Source organism: Anser cygnoides, chromosome 21 (genome assembly GCF_040182565.1).
Source record: "Anser cygnoides isolate HZ-2024a breed goose chromosome 21, Taihu_goose_T2T_genome, whole genome shotgun sequence".
Classification (NCBI taxonomy): domain Eukaryota; kingdom Metazoa; phylum Chordata; class Aves; order Anseriformes; family Anatidae; genus Anser; species Anser cygnoides.
Genome location: NC_089893.1, coordinates 7,796,232 through 7,814,865, shown reverse-complemented (window position 1 = coordinate 7,814,865; position 18,634 = coordinate 7,796,232). Strand labels below are relative to the sequence as shown.

Sequence of the window (18,634 nt, the reverse complement as noted above, 5' to 3'; positions counted from 1 at the left end):
CTGCGGCAGCCCGTTTTGTTGGCATCAGTCGAATCAGTTGGAACTGTGGGTGGACCTTCAGGAAAGTAACATGAGTAATTTTTTCCAGTCAGACATCTGGGTAGTGGGGAAGGGAGAAATGTTAATTTTCACTGACTAATGCAGTCAGATTATGGTGTATGCAGCTAGTCCCTCTGTCTCTGAGACAATGCAGCTGAGAGTTTCTAGAAGACTGTAATTTGATTTATTCTTCTGAATATGTTATGAAGAGGGTGCTGCATGTCAGCTGAGCCACAAGCCGAGACATCCTGTCTTTCCTGGTAATTTCCACCTTTGAAATTTGCAAAGAAAAACAGCTTTTAGTAACCTGTGTTCCATTATCTGTAAGGTGGGGATCACCATGCTGTTGTTTGCACATGGCAGCTAAAAGGTTTGGTTAGTCTTTGCAGAGTGCTCTCCAAATGTGAAATGCTGTGTGCATCCTTACCGTAGTGTTTGCATAAGGATTTATTGTATGAAATCAGTGCTTAGCATCCCCTGGGAAGTACCAGCTGTCTTCTGAAACGTAAGCTAAAAGGTGAAACAAAGTAAATAAAATATGTAAATGTGGCCTCATTTTATGTGGAAACATACAGTTGTGGATGTGGATGCTAAAGCTACGTTTCCTGATAGCTGCTACTTTTTCACATGCACTAGAACTGGTTTTTAGTGTATAAAAGGTGTCAAAAGATGAGTATTCCTATTACCACTGGAATTAGGTATTCTACCTTGTTTAAGGTAGGCCACTGATCATCATTTATGATCATAATGTTCTATCAGAATCAATTTATTTGGATTTGAACAACTGCCCTGGAGGTAACTTGTTCGCGTAGCCTTCAGAATCACTGCTTAATGCTTTCAGTTATATGCTTTTCTGTTTAAACAGTTTAATTTCCTACTGATACTGCATGTACACGCTACAAAGAAGCCATCAAACACATGCTATTGCTGCCTCTTGATAGGTGCAATCGTATTACTTGAAGCAGCAATCAAAGTTAATAGATACTGCTAGCCATTTGTCAAACAGAAAAAATTCTTCCAACTACAGAGCTAGCTGAATGAAGTAATTATCATAAATCTAGAAAGCGAACTGAAAATAAACGGAAACAATGTACCAATGAATCTTACACATAACACCAGTTCAGATCTGAACTTTTATGAATTTACAAAGGTTGATTCAAGAACTAAGTATTAGAAGGCATCCTTTATACCTGTTGGATCTTGAGTTATAATGCAGAGTAGAAACAGAAACCAATGGTAGTTTTTATGTCCAGATTTCTGTTTTGCTAGCATCATTTAGGTGAGATTTTCAGTTCGTATTATATAGTGAGATTTTTATTGTTTGCAAAACAATTGGTTAGGTGTTTGGGGCAGAAGCTTCTCTACACTCTCCAAGGTGCTGCTGTCGCTGATGTGTTTTGTATTGTTTCCATAGGTGTATCTCTGCAGAAGTTTCAGTACAGGATCTGTTTTTCTTTCAGGTGCACTTTGTCCCCGAAGGGGGGGCAGTGGCACAAATTGTGTACAGCGATGAGCAGGACCGTCCCTCGCAGCAGGTGGTCTACACGGCGGATGGCACCTCCTACACCTCCGTGGACACCTCGGAGCACACGCTAGTTTACATCCATCCTGTGGAAGCTACACAGGCATGTGTGGTTCTGAGCCCACCCCGTTCTGGCACCGAGAAAATGAAGCGATCTTGAGATTAAAGCCAATTCCCAGCCAAGTGATACGACTGGAAAATAGCAGGCAGTTGTTCTTAATGCTTTTATCTGCCTGTTGCTGAACAGGGACTTCATGCTGTTCGCTTCAGTCTGATGTGCAAATGTGGTAATCAAAGGATGTTGAGGCTATGAATTGTGAAATGCTTGTTATTTCACTAAAGATGGACGAGATGGTAATTAAATCAAAGGTGTTTTCCAAAACACCGATAATCTCTTCAGAAATTCTGCCTCTGCAGTGCTCAGTAAAAAGCTGAGAGATCTGTGTGTCTTCTGGAAGAAGAGTCCTTGTTTTGCATAGTGCAGCTTTAATAATTGATTGCAACATTAACAGCCTTGCCTTTTTGCAGAGGATCTCAGTGTATTCAATCTAATTTTGTAGTTTCTCTTCAGAGAAGTTGTTGAGTGCATAGGCCTAGGTTTTTTCTTCATAATTAGTTTAAATACTAAAGAGCTTTTTTCCCCTCTGACAGCATGCATTTATATGGAGTTCATATAGTGTGCATCTGTACCTCTGTGTGGACAGATTAAAGCAAAACAAAACAAAAACACAAATAGACATGCTTCATCAAGAGTGTTTTATGTTCTTTGACAGAATAGACTAGTAGTGCCACGAAGTGCATGTACTTGACACCAGCAGCGCTGGCATAGCCTCGTGTGGCGTGGTCTTTCTCTTGTGCAGTCCTTAGCTATTACATAAAAACAATTCTTGCATGGTGGGATGTTTTGAGAGGATGAGGTATTGTGAGAGGATGTCTCCCAGTAAGTTACTGACCAGGTGACTCCAGAACTCTTTGAGTATTATCACCTTGTCTAAATTAAAAATGGACTGTAGTAATAAGACACTGCCATGCAATTGGGATGAAATCATCAAAAAGCAACGAGGGAATTCTTCTTATATCTTCTTATATCATTATATATTCTTTATTTTATTGGTGCCAGACTGCTTCAAGCTTTAGTATTTTGAATGTTGGCAAAACAAGCAAGGCTGACCACTGTCAGTGCATAGTTTTCCTCCAAGTTTTGCTCTTCCTAGATGGAAGCTCTCCCACCAGGGCTGTTCTTGCAGACTACCATAGGAATATTGGTGTTGCCATGTCTTTTATGAAATAAAACCCAACACCCTAGCCATAGCAAATTCACATGGAGGATGTGCCTGATATCTGCGTGCTCTCTTTTGAAGAGCTCTGTTGTGATTGCGGAAAGATAAAGTTAAGAGTTATCTTCTGTCCTGCCCTCAGTATTATTTAGCTTTCACACAGCATTTCATCCTGTAGAATTTATCGAATCATCAATTCACAAAGTGATTTCTGTGTTTTAAAATAAATCACATGAAGCATTTTGGATATATAGATGAGAAGTGCAACATAAATGTGATACTGTTTTTCAGGAGCAGTACCCAATTTCAGTTTAACTTCTGTGCGTGTAGATTCACATGGTTAAGATTAATTCATCTGCTGTGTTAAAATCTAGCAAAGGAGTTATTCTTACATGGATCATTTCTTGGTGTCAGGGTGATATTTGTGTGAGGTGGGAGTAAACAACCCCGAGGCCAATTTGATAAGCCTTTTTCACTTTGTCTAGACTCTGTTTACAGATCCGTCCCAAGTGGCTTACGTCCAACAGGATGCCACTACACAGCAGGTAAGAAAGACATCATTTTCTCTGGCCCTGGAACTGTAAGGAAACTGGTACAGAAGGTACAGGGACATTGTTGTGGTGATAGAGCATAATGAGCTCTCTCTCTGGATTTGTCGAACGGCAGTCTTCAGCCATTGACAGTCGTCTGAGTGATCATGAGCAAGAAGTGCATGTTAACAAGCTGCTATTATCTTGACTTCTTTGTGCATGAATGTCAATGAAAAGATAAGAGAATTTGAATTTAATTTTTAATTCTTGTTCAGCAAAACTACAAATTTACTGCCACAGATATCATGAAAAAACTTTCAACAGTGTTGCTTTAAATAAGTCGACAGACTGATGCAGCTGACTTTATTTTAATGTCATTCTGGGAAGACTGTGTTTGTGGTTGTCCTCATGCAGATTCTGATCCAAAAGCCTAAATGTTCATTAAAGGCTTTCAAGGGATAGAAGTTGGTCTTGATTCAAGTTTCAGATCTACCAGAAACTTCACAGGAAAATAACCATGAAACCTGAAGAAATTCAATTACTGGTTCCCTTATCTTACCAGGGCATCCCAGGCGTTCTGTCTGATGTGTATGCCAGTATGAAGTGGACTGGGAGCAGAACAAAACTGGAGGCTTTGCTTATAAAGTTTTGATGATACAAAGGTTTTGATGACTTTTTTTTTTCATTCAGTATGGGTATGAGAGTTTTGTTGTTATTTTTTACTATTATCTTTGGAGACTGCATTGTGTTGGTCAGGTGTAGGTATTTGCAGTTCTAGATTTCGAGTTCAAATTCTACTCTTTTCATAGAGACTTAAAATCATTACTGCTTGTTGACTTTTTAATGGCATGTGTGAATCAAAGTGTTAGGTCTGAATCATTACCATATTACTAATGCTATCATTAAAATGTGTACTTATTGGCAGTCTTGGGGCAGAGTAAAGGGTTGAATGTGCATTGAAAATCAAGTTTCTTCTTGCGAAAAGGAAGCGGCCTAAACTGAGGCACAAGCAGGAAACTGAATGACTCAATAAAGGTGTTAGCTGTTTTCTTCCTGTTCTCTCAACATATTTGAAGGTGTTGTTTTGGATTTTTTTACCACATCATTCTCCTCTTATAAGGAAGCCAAAAAATGCTATCTGATTGTCTCAAAGCTTATTCAACAAGCTTTATCAGTAAATATATGATCAAATTGGAAGGACAGAATACTTACGTGCAGTGTAAATGGCATTCTGACAGCAGAGGATATGAGCTGTTGCTGTAATGTGTTGAGTATCAAGGGCATAAATACTTGTCCGTGTGTCCTCAGCCTGTCTTCCCTTCCAACCCCATGACAGCAGCCCCAGCAGCGTGGTCTCGTGGCAGTTACTGCCTTTGCAGGTGTTTTTACATCAGCATTTCATGCAGGACATCCCTGAACTAATGACAAAGCTTAAAATAGTAATTAAAGCCCCTCTTGTCTCTGAAAAAAATTTACTTTAAAAAGAAAGGGAAAGGTGGTGGGTTTTTTTGGTGCTTTTTTGTATGCTTATATTGCTTGCAGTGTCTGGAAGTGACATGGAAATGAAAGTAGAGATGTTTGAAGGGTGATTAGTAGAAAGAAATGCTAATATATGGTACAAATAGACATAAGCTTGTATGAACTTCTCATTGCTGGCAGACCTGGAGGTGTGCTATTGAGTAATGATGACTTTTCTGTTGCCACTTGGCATCAAAAATGTCAATAGCAGACAGTCAGGGTCAGCCGTTGTCCTGGAGGTTTCCTGTTCACTTTCACATGCTTCCCTGAAGTCTTTTTTTTTTTTTCTGTAGATTTTTGAGCAGTTTCATAAATTACTTTTAATATATCTTTAGCAACTAGATTTAAGTTCTAAAACTGTCTGCTTATGTTATGGATTTTCTTGTCTGTTCCTTTACTGTTGGCATACTTCACCGTTCTCAGTTATCGATATTTATTAAACACTCTGTAGAGGGACAGGACCTTCAATTTTCGTGTAAAAGCTGTTTAAAAGTCAGAGACACAAACTAGTAGCCACGTAATGTCAGCTGTAGAGAAGGATGAAAAATCATGCAGGATAACCGTGCAAGTGGCTGTATAGATAAGCAAGACACAAAAGACAGGGGAGGTGATTCTTAGGATCTTAATTCTGATTTGTTTTTTATCACTGGATGGGAGCAGTATGTGAGTAGTATGCAAGAATTTCTTACTACATATATAAATGAGTGCAAAAACAACTCAAAAAGTATGGTTTGACCGAATAATGTAATAAATAATTGTTGGAATCCTCTCACTTTGGAGTGCTTGAACTTCCAACAAGGTCTGTGCACCATTTTGTTTAATAATGGGTCTTGGTTTGCTTGAGAAGAAGAAATACAGGCAAAATCAGGAGAAGATGCTTCTTCAGATTTACTTTCTTCCTTTTTCCTTTTCTCTGGAAAAATAAGATGGAGATGGAAAAGGAAAACAAAGACTTGACTCAGTGGTTTTACCGAGAGCCAAAGAGCTCATCACGTTTGGTTTTAGTCAGCTTGAATTCCAGGCTGGATGGCACCTTAATTTAAAGCCAGGAGTGGGACATAAGAAACCCAAAAGCTGCAAAGCCTAGATGGAGTTTTGACGCTTTTCTCTTTGTCCCTGGCTTTTCAGGCTTTGTGCAAATCCGTCATCCCTGCTACCAACATCATTAAAATGCTGCAGTTTTTGACCTAGCGTAGGACTTCAGGGAGCTTTGCATGCAGGGCACTGCCCGTATATAAGTGACTGATGGAAATGATGCAGTGCTAAAATGAGTGCCTATAATTTTAGGTAACTGTGCTCTTGCCTGCTGCTGCTCAGAGCATGAATCCCACCAACCTGTCTGTGCTTGGCAGCGTTGCTGAATCCCCCCAGCAAATGGCTCTGGAGCAGGGTCAACAAGCAGATAGAGTAAGTCGCCAGGCACCCTTTTCTTTTCAATGTGAAAGTACGCTGATTTCGTTGCTCCATTGTCTCAGGTGGTGAACCGTGTCTGAGCGATATGGGAGGAGATACAAAAAAAAGCTGTAGCACAGATTTGTGCTGTCTTCCATCATCTCACCGTGGAATGTGTGGGGATTTTTAGGAGAGATCATGTACCTAATATACAGAGAAACCTGTTCTACAGATTGTTCTGTCTTGAGCAACCACCTTAAAATACTCTTCTCAGCTTTGAAAAACACAGTTAACAGAAAGGTGTAGCTTTGGCTGTCGCATAGGACCGGCATCCACTGGGTCTTTTTGCCAGTCTCTTAAGACAGCTTTACTGTGTGTGGTGTTTCTTGTTCTACACCTGAGAAACCTCTGTGGGTGATGGATATTCTGTGCAACGCACACCAGTTGTTTTTAACTTTTTTTGTAGAGAAAGCAAAGGAAAATCTTCATTAAAAATAGTGAGAGAATACAATGCCCTTAAACGTCTTCCATGTCTCATAGATTATATCTAGTCCTGGTGTTATCTCCTCCCTTATTGATCTTTACATGTGTGCTCTGGGGATTGTTTTCATTTGATTGTACGATAGGAGAGAAAAGATCATGTGCCAAAGTACAGGACTCTCCAACTCGTACAAAAGAAGCTAAAATACAGCTTTAGGCTCTGGATAATTTCCACAGAGCCTGGACTTTGTTTAATTGCTGGAAACCTTCCACGAACCGTCCAGAAACTTCTCGCTTTGGTTTCTTCTCCCTTGAAGTCAGCCCTTGTGCCAGGGTTGAATTAGGCAGTGACAGAGCTGTCCTGGGTGAGAGTGTCAGCAGCAGGGGTGTGAAACATCCCTCGGCAGTCATTTGTTAGGTAGCTTTGCTTCCCTTCCTCCTCCCGCTACCAAAGGAAGCAGAAAGGGTAGACTAGCAAGAGCCTTCATTGCTTGTCCTTGTAAGAGTGTTTTTCCTTGTGAACCAGTTTTGACTTCTTGTTGTGACTTCTGTCCTCAGGCATCGTTACCGGTGCACAACCAGGTGTTACCTCCTATGGAGGCGGTGGATGGTTCTGACCCTTTAGCACCTCTGCAGAATCAGATGGGAAGGATGGAAACGAAAGAGGAAGATGACGAGGATGATGATGAGGATGAAGACGGGGAAGACACTGACATGGATGAATGGGATCCAGATCCACCTCGACCCTTTGATCCCAATGATCTGTGTAAGCATGTGAAGCAGTGTGTAGTGTATCAGCCACCCTTCCCCTTTCTGTTTTCTGCTTTCACCAGCCCTCTAATAAATGGAGTCAAAGACCATTCAGACTTTTGCAGTAATGACTAAAGTCCTTTATATCCGGAAATGTATGTTCATATTCAGTTGTCACGCTTAAAAGACAAGATTTTTGTCTTAGGTGGAAACTGTGAACTGCTTTGTTCTTTATTTTGTGGGAGGCTGGCCTGCGTGTTTTAAAATGTAGACAAACCGTTGGAATAAACTTTCCCACAGCTGAGCCAAAGATGCTCAGAGAGATAAGACCATAAGGTGCGTGAGTGTCCACCTGACAGTCGTGTCCTCTCTTTGTTACAGGGTGTGAAGAGTGTAATAACGCGCATCCCTCGGTGTGTCCGAAACATGGACCTCTGCATCCAATCCCAAACCGGCCTGTGCTGACTAGGGCAAGAGCCAGCCTCCCCTTGGTGCTCTATATAGACAGGTTTTTGGGAGGCGTGTTCTCCAAACGGCGTATCCCCAAACGCACACAGTTTGGACCTGTGGAAGGACCTCTGGTTAGACAAACTGAACTCAAAGACTGCTATATCCACCTGAAGGTAAGGGGGTGTGTGAGGAGGAGGGAGGAATTTGTGTTTAAACTTCGATTTCCATGGATTTGAACCTGTGGCTCTGATGGGCTCAGTTAGTTCTCCAGAGATGTTCTCTTACTTCATCTCTGAATGTAATTCAGAAGCATCCAGCTTGCTTTGCTCCAAGTCTGCTCTGCTGTCCAGGGAGACACAACAACCGTGGTGAATATTCTGGCATCATGGTGTTGTGATGTATGGTACTCATAATATGAAATACGAAATGCTGTGAATCACTCTCACATAGGCTGAAGCAGCATCTGGACATAAAAATAGCAGTAGACAAAAATAGTCTTGAGGATGTTTTGCAGCCATTTTGCATCATGCCGTAACTTAAGTTAAAAATATTTTTTTCTTCCCTTTTCCCTCCTTCCTCCCACAGGATGTGGGGGAGAAGAGATTTTCTCTCTCCTACTCCCCTTGCCAAGTCTATTGGCATGAGGTAAATGGATTTAACTAACTTCTAGCCATGTATTTACTGGCTCGATTATAGGAGTTAGTCCATTGCTTGCAGGAGATAAGGTCCACAGTCTTAAGAGCACTACTCTCCGTGGTGGTCAGTGTCCAACAAGGACCACAGGCAGATTCGGTAACCAAACAAAAGTTCATCTAAAGAAGTGCTTCTTCCAGCTTGATGCATTGCGAGTCAGGGAATAAAGGGAGAAGTGGGTGAGTCAGATAGAAACATCTGACAGCAGATGCCTTATAGCCTACTGAAGCTTCAGCTTCTTGTGCCTCAGTTATAGTCGTACATCAAGTACTGTGCATGACCCTTTTAATGAATGCTTCTTGCTCATGAAAGCCATGGAAGGGTGCGCTGTGCCTCTCTAGTTAAATCATTACCCGTTTTAAAGTATTTTCCTGTGTGCTGCCTGTTTCTGGATCCCCATTAGTAAAGAGAAAATCTATGCCTTCATCGCTTTCCTAATGTAAAAGTTGTGTAGTCATAGTAGCGTTTTTTTGAAACTCAAAATCTTTTGAACCTGCTGCCAGAAAGTTAGTCATATGTAATGGGATTTTATTACAGGTGTCTCTTGATAAGGGTGACAGAAAAGACAGAGATTTGCAAGAGGACCTGTGGTTTGAACTTTCTAGTGAGGCTCTTTGTAACTGGATGATGTTTGTGCGTCCAGCTCAAAACCATTTGGAGCAGAACCTGGTTGCGTATCAGTACGGCCACCATATTTATTACACAACCATTAAAAATGTGGAGCCCAAACAGGAACTCAAGGTATGGCATTGCTCATGTTTTGAGACTTATTTTTCTACTGATGTAGCAACTCTGAGATTGATTCCCTAATAAATGTACTTCCAAGTGTCAGAAATGATTGCTGTTAATAGTTGGAGCAATTTTTTAGGTCTTTTTCCTCTGATAAAGCACATGGTGGCCTGAATCAAATGCCACTGAAGTCAGTAGTCAGCCACTTATGGATTTTAAATGAGCTTTGGCTCAGATATAAAATGAGGAAGCTTAAAATAAGAGTATGTAAATGATTTGCTTGTCACTGTCATGCTTTACACTGCATATATTTTGCTGATGCAATCTAATTTTTATTACAGTAGTCTTATTCTTTTTAGTTCTGGATGCCCTTTCCAGTTAGTCCTATGTGCCCTTGACATGTTTTCTGGTGCCTTAAGTGAATGTGGTCTTTCACTTTACCTGGCTTTCCTGGAACTTTTGAAACTTTGCATGTGGAAAATGATAATGGATGTTGTGACTTCCCTGTGAGTTACTTTTTGTTCCCTCTAAAAATGTATTGATTACTTTCAGCTCAAAGCAGCATGGCTGGTTTAGATGGCCTTCGTTTTTAACATCCAGGGAACTGGAGCAGGGGGGTGGGAGGGGAGGAACAGAATTAAAAAAAAAAAAAAAAAGGCAGAAAATTATTGGAATTTACGTACAAGAAAAAAACATTTGAAGAACAACAATTTAACAAAAAAAAAAAAGTTTTGAACAGACGTAGCTGTACCACAAGCCTGGTTACACACTTGTTGCTGATTTTTTTTTTTAAGAGTAGGATCTGTTTTCCTCCCCTGAAATCAGTCTTCAATTTGTTTAAACTGAATCACTAGGAACCTTGTTTATCCATTTTAAGCATCATTTTTCAACTGTTCTTTAATCAATTTGAAATCAGACCTTAATTAAATCTGTACAGACCTGCCTGTAGAAGCACCATTTTTCTTGCTCCATGTGTTAGTAATGTCTTTTGGGGTAAAATCAGTTTGATAATTGGCAGCAAATTACCCAAGCTGTACAGTGTGTTTTCCTCGCTAAGTGGATATAAGGCATCGATACAAATTCAGTCCAAAGATCGAACTAGGAGGATCAGGCAGTTAAAGTTGTGGAAACTTGTGCATTGCACGTCAGGTGAGTAGTTTAGGAGCTCCAGGCTTCCACCTTTGTCCGGCTGGTGAGGTGGCTGCGAAGTAACACACACCTGCTGAGTGAGTCTTCGGAGGGGTTAGAAGTGTTGCTCTCACCGCTGCTGTGAAAACACCCGTGGCCCACTCCAAGCTTAAACTTGCCCAGGTTTCTTATGCTGAAAACCTGTTAATGCCTTCTTGAAGATATCTCTTTCAAAATTGAGTTTTTGTAATAAAACAGTAAGATAAGACGAGAAATGGTGCAAAAATTCTTAGTTAAATGTAACTGTCTGATTTTAGGCTCCAGTAACCTTTGTCTTTCTCCCTTGTGTTGGTCTCTGCTAAAGGTGTTCCCCAAATCGCTCTTAAAATGCAAGTGGGTCCAGCCTGCTGCAGTTTGGCAGCCAGTCCTCTGCTCTGGGAAGCAGGACCGTATTGCTCCAGTCTTTTGGAAGTGGAGGAACACTCTACATGAGTCTCTGCAGACCGTGCTGCCTGTTGTCTGTGTGTAAAGAGAGCAGAAAAGAAATGGGACATCCCCTCAATTTAGAACTGCTCCATTCCTCGTGGTAGAACTGCCCTCTCAAGTTGTAGTGCCTTGCTGGCATCCGTGCTTTACAGTCATACAGTCAGATCCAAAGAGATTAATCCCATTTCCTTTAGAGCTACTGGTAGCCATGTGTGAGATTAACATTCATATTAGGAGGCTATACCTTAAAATTAAATGGATATGCTTTCTAAGCAAAGCTCTTCTATTCGTCAGCAGGGGTATATTGATCTCAACAGGCTTTATTATCGAGAATGAAAGGAGCAATAAGAATGAGAGTTGAGGTGAATAAAGTAAATGTGTTGCCTAAAAAATGTTGACAAACACATTCCTCTTAGTTCTTGTTCCGTCTAAGAAAGTGTTACGTTACCTTGGATTTCCTGCTGCAGGTGTGGTACGCTGCCTCGTACGCAGAATTTGTGAACCAGAAGATCCATGACATATCTGAGGAGGAAAGGAAGGGTAATAGGCTTTTCTGCTTTCTGTGTTTCGGGTGTAATGGTGCTTGGGTGTTGGATTTCTCGGTTTCAAGTACAGGGCCTATATGCTGCTGGAAAGAAGTGTGTTTCTGTGCTACTGCTTTAGATCGAGAAATTTCTGTTGACCTCACCTAGCTTATACCAGAGCCACACAGTCCTGTAGGAGCTCTTCCATGCAAGGGTTTGCTTCAAAATCTTCTTGAATTTCAAGCAGTGTATGGAGTCCATGTGAATTTTCCCCAGTGACCTTTTTATATTTCTGCAATGAGCTGCAATCATATCACAGTGCAGGGGGGATAAAAGCAAAGCTAAATGGAGTTGTGCTGGGTATTCTGCAGTCTGTCTTACCTTCAGGGGAGAAATATGGCCCACAGAGGATAGAAATGCTTGGGAAAAAAAATGAAGCATTTAATTGGTGGTGACTGAAATGCTGTTATTGACATTTCCGATGGAATATAGTTCTCAGAGAGCAAGAGAAGAACTGGCCGTGTTATGAGTGCAACCGTCGCTTCATGAGCTCGGAGCAACTCCAGCAGCACCTTAACTCCCATGATGAGAAGCTGGACTTCTTCAGCAGGTACTGAAAGCTTTAGCTTTGTCTTTATATCACTGTGGTGCTTCCCAAAATTTGCAGAAGGAAGGGGTTTTGCCCTACAGATCTTACCAACCAACTTGGGGACACATGAGAGAATGGCTCAGCACCAGAAGGTGAGAATATGGCACCAGGAAGCTGACTGGTGTGAGGGGCTTCACAAAAGAAATAGTGTGAAAATAAAATACCCCCAAAAAAAATAAATACCCCCATTGAAATTGGTGAGTTTTCTGGGTTTTGTTTTTTTCCCCAGACTTAAACAGTAGTATTTCATTCTAACTAGTGAAATACTGATGCTTCTCCGATGTACCCAGATGCAGAGCTCAGAGAGTGAGACCTCTAGTGCTTTGGCTCCCCACTGAGCTGAGAAGATAGTTACCCCAACCTATTAAAAGCTGAATCTAGAAACATCTTTCAGGGAGAAAGAGACATTGGTTCCTTCTTTTTCCTGAAACTTAGCAAGTGGCTGCTTTTTTTGTTGTTGCTTTTGTTTTCCTTTACACAACGTTGTTCCCTTCAGCTTACTGCCTGACATCAGTGGCCAAGTGCCTTTTTGGGGAGGGATGTTATGGCTTCAGGTTTTAAATTGGTTTCTTTGTGCACTTGTTCCATCTACCTGAAAGTGCTTTTCAGCACACTGTACACTGGGGTGTTGAAGTAGGAGAGTTGCCATGGCTGAGGACTTGCTAGAAGGCAGTAGTCCTTTCGGTCCCACAATTTTAATGTGTTCTGGGCTTTGATTTCTCAGAGTGCAACATAAATAAGTACCAACCGATGCACTTTTTTTTGCCAGAATTTCTTCAAGTTTTGTTATTTACTGCAGGCCATTGTTACTGAGTTGAATGGGTGAATAACAGTTGCTGAGAAAGAATGAATAAAATGAGTGGGGATTCCAAATTCATCTCTTTTTGTCTCTAACCTGGAGCACAATGTGTTCTGCAGAGCCAGGGGCAGAGGTCGTGGGCGAGGAAAGAGGAGGTTTGGACCAGGCAGACGCCCAGGGCGCCCTCCCAAATTCATGCGTATGGAAGTAACCAGTGAAAACGGAGAAAAGTGTGAAGAAGGAACACAGGTATATTTGGGGGATGGAGAGGAGGAGAAAAAAAAGATACCGTGGGTTATAAACTTCCAACGAGAAAAACTAGGGCATCGTTTAGGGTGTACTGCTTTATACCCATGTAAATCTTGTTTTTTCTAGCTGTGAATCTTTGCCAGGGGAACATGCCACTTTCCATCTCTAAAGTTTGTAAAACCTCTTCCATTTCTACAGCAACTTTTATCCCAAAGCACTTAGCAGTGAGATAGGTTATTGCGGCTGTTTAGCAGCATCACAGAAGTAATTTAGACAATAAAACTGTAATGGGAATTTAGGTTCACATTTGTCCTTTCTGGAACATGAAGTCAGAGCCTGCTCTTATAACTGTTGCTGGTAGAATTAAATCAGTTTGAGCTATGATTCTTTATAATGTTTTAATATTAACAAAAGGTCCTTCTGTAGGCATAGTTACTGCAAAAAGTTCTTTTACAATAAGTTGGTTATAGTTGGTTTTGGCTGCTGGTTATATTCTGTAGGGACCTAATGCGATGCACGGATATAAGTAAAATGCTAAAGTCTGTCTAATGCTGACCAGGCTTAGGGTTACCACCAAGTCCTTTTATGAAAGGTGTCACAAGGAATCAATGGCTCAGTTTTATGACTTAGCTGAAAGCTGATAACCGGAGTGGTAATTTTCCTCTGGCATCTCGCTAGGTCATGGTTCAGTGCTGCCTCAGAGGAAGGAATGTATACATTGCCTGTGAGTGCCTGCTGTTTGTTTTTTGAGCATGCAGTATTGCCCTAAATTTGACATTAAATGCAGACAGTTGCAGACGACATCACCCTCTTTGCAAATTGAACCACAAATCAGCTCCATTTAGGCAAGTAAACATAATGCTGCGTTGTAACTCTTCTCTCCAGAGAGACGAGGCTTATTGGGCACGGTCCCACACTAATGGGTGTGAGTGGCCTCAGGGCTGGAGGTGGCTCGCATCCTCTGAGCTTGGAGCATGGCCCAGAGTTAGCTCACATGTGTCTATACAGATGAGCAGGGAAATGGTTATGTCCCAGGTCTTTGGAGGTCTGCCCATCTTGCTAATGACTAGGCACAAGCTCATCTGCCTGAGAACTTGAGATTCGAGATGTCGTGACCACAGTTTAGTGTCAGCGAGTGAGGAAATTTGCCACCTAGACCAGGACTGGACTTTGAATAGTATACTGCTCTGCAAGTCTCTCTGTCTGGTAAGTGTTCATGGTTTGTAACAGCTGCACTCCTCTGGCATCTCACTGGTTTTCTTCTCCCTTGCCTGCCTTTGCACTTTGACAGCACCAGCGTTGAGCTGATACTTTTGGTGCTCAGTATTTGTAGCTTGTGCTTTTAAGTTGCCTTAGTTGAGTTGTAAGTGACTTCACATAAGGATCTATATTTTTTTTTTTCCTTCAAATACTGGAGGCTTACATCCCAGAGGAGTTACTGGAATTTATAAGGAAAACAAATGTAGATTGTGGCATGTACTTCCTGCTCCCAACACCCTCCCTCTTTTTATGATAATGTTAAGGAGGAGGAAAACAGCTTTGTGTGATAAATATAAGTAATGTATGCAGCTGGGCAGATGAGAGTATGCAGAGCTTGGAAACTGGATAGTAAAACACACTGCACAGTATAATGATCTCGTTTGTCACTCTCCAGTTCATCATTCCAGCTAGTTTGCTAGAAAGGAGAGACACTGCATATCAATACATGATAATGTTTCAAAATGTCAACAATTTCAACAAGAGAGAATTTCTCTGCTTTTCCTGGAGGCCCGGTCTGTGCTACTCACTTTGGTCTTAACATTTCTTACAGGTCAACCTACATCATCTTTGATTAAAGCAGTAACGGAGTCACTAGTGCAGAAGAGTTTGTTTGGCTATTAACAGCTGGGTCCCTTTGATTGTCCGTGTCCGATCAGCTGTGGATAATACGATGGCCAAAAAAGTCACCTACCTGCAGCACTTCTTCCCCAGTGCTCTGAATGTTGTTGCTGTAGGTGGAGGGGAACTGCTGAGAGCATCAAAGGAACACATTAGCAAAGAGTTAGTGTAGACACATTTTGTTTATAGCTTGTGATTATGTAGAAATCTGGTTGTCTGCTGAGTAATATCAAAGCATTTTTCAGTGGGTGGGGGGAATAATCACTGGTTGTATGATTTGCGATTTCAGGACTTGCTGCATTTTTCCAGCAAGGGGCAGTTTGATGAGGCCGGACAAGCAACACTGAATGGGTTGGAGCAGCAGGAACAGACTCCAGTGCCATCAGAGACACAGTCGGCACTGGAGCAGCAGTCAGAAAACCACCCACTACAGATCCAGCCGCAGCACGATGAGAGCACGGTGCCTACGCAGAGCACCATGACAGCAGATGACATGAGGCGAGCAAAACGTATCAGGGTAAGCAGAGAGGATGGCGGCTCATGTCTTCTCTCACCCTCTCCACTTGCTGTAATGCACAGAATGCTGGACCTGCCCGCAAGGAGCAGCTGGTCCTTTTTTCCCACTGTAGTATCCATTTCCAAGTCCTGAATAAAGCATCTCATTCCTAGCAAACTTCTTTCTTCTGAGAGTAAGACAAATACCATGTAAAGAACGGGTATCTCATGAGATGCTATCGAGAACTGGTCACCAATTGGAGCTGATTCAATTCCAGCACAGTAATTCTTTCACAGGAGCACAGTCCATCCGAGCTGGCAAGCAGGAGTGCTTCAAACAGCCGGCTGGATCATGGTACTGTGGCACAGACTAATGACTTGTTCACAGCACCATCTGTCTCTCTCAGAACTCTTGGCTTGCAAATAGTTGCCAAAAAGGAACCACGACCTCTGTTTAGATCCACTTACTTGATGATGATAGTGATAAAATACTTTCTTGGGGTAGCAAACCTGCCTGTTTGTGAGATTAAAACCTATGCTAACAACTTTGTGTACAGACAGAAAATGCTTCAAACCTGAGCTTTGTGTCAACTGGGTGAGCTGTTTTTTCTCTACTGTGCGTGGGAGGGAAATGATTCAAGCAAATAATCCTTCAAGCCATGTAACTGTGAGATTGGTTTATTTAGCCGAAAATCTTTGTGTGTCTTCCATGTGTAAAATTTTGATTACAGAAAGGAACAGCTGCAATTGGGGTAAGACTTTTGCTTTTAGGGGATGAGAAAGGATTAGAAAAGAGTTGAGTAACTGTTCTGTATAGGAAGATGCTGAGCCGAATTTTGATCTCAGTTTAGAGCAATATGTGTGCAAGACCAGTGGTGATGGTGCCCCATAAATACAGAAGGCAGATTTTGGCAAACAGTAAATGTGGGAAGAAAAGGAAAGAAATTCTGAAGTTATTTATTTGTTTTGTGGCTTAGCTTTTGTTCCCTGAAAACTTACACAAATGTATCACAAATAAGAGGAGTGCAGTGGTGGTTTAGTCCTCGGTGACATGTTTGTATCACCAAATCCCCCCAGCTTTGTATATATGCAGCAGCTTGAGTTCAGCAGAGTCATGGAGATGTTTCAAGATAGGGGCATTGGCAGAATGGCACACGGGTTGTTGCATAGCACCTTTCCACATTGCGTCAGGCTGAGCAACAAGAGTTTGAGATAACAGGAAACTAGCTGCATTACTTTTTAACCACTGAAAAATCACATCGAGCTCTGGCACCCTATACATGCTCATTCTGTCCAACTATTCACAGCACCTTCTTATAATAGCACGAACGTAGTATTATAAAAGAGCAAATACTTGGTTTTATAAGAGCGTAGTATGTCATTAATTTCCAAAGAACAGGTCGAAAGTCTTGACTGTTGCTTGTGATCTGGAGACCTGTGTAGCTCTAGTTCTTCCTTATGACTCATGTAGCACTGCATTTGCAGAAACAATGATCCTTTGTGAATTGCTCCAGCTTTTCTAAGGTTTAAGGCAGTGATGTTCTGAGAGTGCTTTCATTCTAGCTGGAAGAACTGAGCTCTGGTGCCCTAGGTTCAAGTCCTGATAGGATCAGTTCATTTTTCAGCCTCTGCTTTAGAGCCTGTGGAGTTTCCTTGGAGATCTGACCTTAAGTATGGCAGTCCTTCCTTAGTATTGAAAAGAGATACACCCACCCAAGTTCTGTAAGAAAATAGAGCTGCATTGTTGTCTGCAGACAAAAGGAATATATATGTATTTTTAATTTCAGCTCTGGGCAGCATGCAGAGTACTTACAGGGTGATCTCAGAAACTCCTGCATTTCCAAATGGCTTTTTTTTTTTTTTTAACGCACGGACCCGATCCTAACATGTCCTTCATGTAGGTGTCTGCTTTATTCAGAGGAAGCAACTGGCATGATAGGGATATGATTTGGAAGGTACAGTCATTTCCTTCATTCTGAAAGAAGAAATGTAACAGGTTGTATAACAAAGGGTACAATCAGTAAGATGAGGTTCAAAAAGTCCCCATGCCTCAACTTTCCACCCTTCCAATCCTTGTCTCCTTGTCTTCCTGCCCTAACTATTCCCTTTTGCTAACAGCATTTCATTCTCACTGTGGCTCCGCAGTACACATTACGTCATTATAATCAACTCTGAATCTGAGAAAACATAAAAGGACACAAAACACCTTCAAGATTATCTGTGCTTTTTTATCTTTGCCCTTTAACTCCTCTTGGGCAGTTATTAACTATAGGGTAAACCTTGAAGATCTGTTTAGTGTTTCCTAAGGCAAAAATCTCAATGGAGAGAAAACTCTAGCTCGAAGAGCTGGCCCTCGTAGTGACCCACAGAAGCAGGACTACTGCAGAAGTCAAGGCTTCTGTTTTAAAGTCCATTGCATAACATAAGTATTTTTCTCTCCCTCAATGCTGCCTGCTCAGCTGGAGCTGGAGGTAGGTTTGTTTTTTGTTTCATTGTGTGGTTTTTGTTGCTGTATCTAATCAAATGGTACGTAACAACATTGCCTTCCGTGTTTTGTCCAGCTTCTGTGTACTGTCTCCTGATTGACCCCCCACATCATCAGTTGTCTTATCTGTCCTTCTTTAAGCAACCAATGTCCAGAACTGTTACCTGAATAACAATTCACATTTTTCTAGTCATTTTCATATTAACTAATTACAAATTGAAGGTGGATGTTTCCATTTTACAAACGTCTGGTGTCACTTCCAGCAGACCCCTGTGTTTCCCATTGTCTCCATTTCGTCATCTGTAAAATGGAGATGGCTGGAAGGGTTCGTTTAGCTCTCCTGTCTGAAACTGTTTGCTTTTTTTGGTCTTTGATAGTAAAACAGTTGCTATCATGTTCCTTTTCCTGGAATGGAAATATAGGTTTACCTCTGCAGTTCACATGGTAAAAAGGATTATTCAGGTTCACTAATTTAGTCTCTAGCACAGCATTTCACAGTATTCCCAAGCTGTTTCCTCATTACAGCAGAGGAGCTCCTAACTTGACTTTCTCAATGTCAGC

At 41.5% G+C, this 18,634-nt stretch overlaps 1 protein-coding gene across 10 annotated transcripts in view; it reads left to right on the top strand.

Moving 5' to 3' along the window:
* PRDM10 (PR/SET domain 10) overlaps positions 1-18,634 on the top strand; it is a 44,444-nt gene that overhangs the window by 9,567 nt on the left and 16,243 nt on the right. For 8 of the 10 annotated variants that reach the window (XM_066981205.1, XM_066981204.1, XM_066981202.1 and 5 more), the window contains 10 exons: positions 1,500-1,664; positions 3,324-3,383; positions 6,174-6,293; positions 7,317-7,524; positions 7,890-8,131; positions 9,189-9,392; positions 11,462-11,534; positions 12,011-12,128; positions 13,086-13,215; positions 15,383-15,610. In XM_066981205.1, coding sequence (XP_066837306.1) covers positions 1,500-1,664; positions 3,324-3,383; positions 6,174-6,293; positions 7,317-7,524; positions 7,890-8,131; positions 9,189-9,392; positions 11,462-11,534; positions 12,011-12,128; positions 13,086-13,215; positions 15,383-15,610 — 1,548 coding nt within the window. Of the gene's footprint in view, positions 1-1,499; positions 1,665-1,717; positions 3,384-6,173; positions 6,294-7,316; positions 7,525-7,889; positions 8,132-9,188; positions 9,393-11,461; positions 11,535-12,010; positions 12,129-13,085; positions 13,216-15,382; positions 15,611-18,634 lie in introns of those variants that run through there. The other 2 variants (XM_066981207.1, XM_066981209.1) reach the window with 2 other exon arrangements.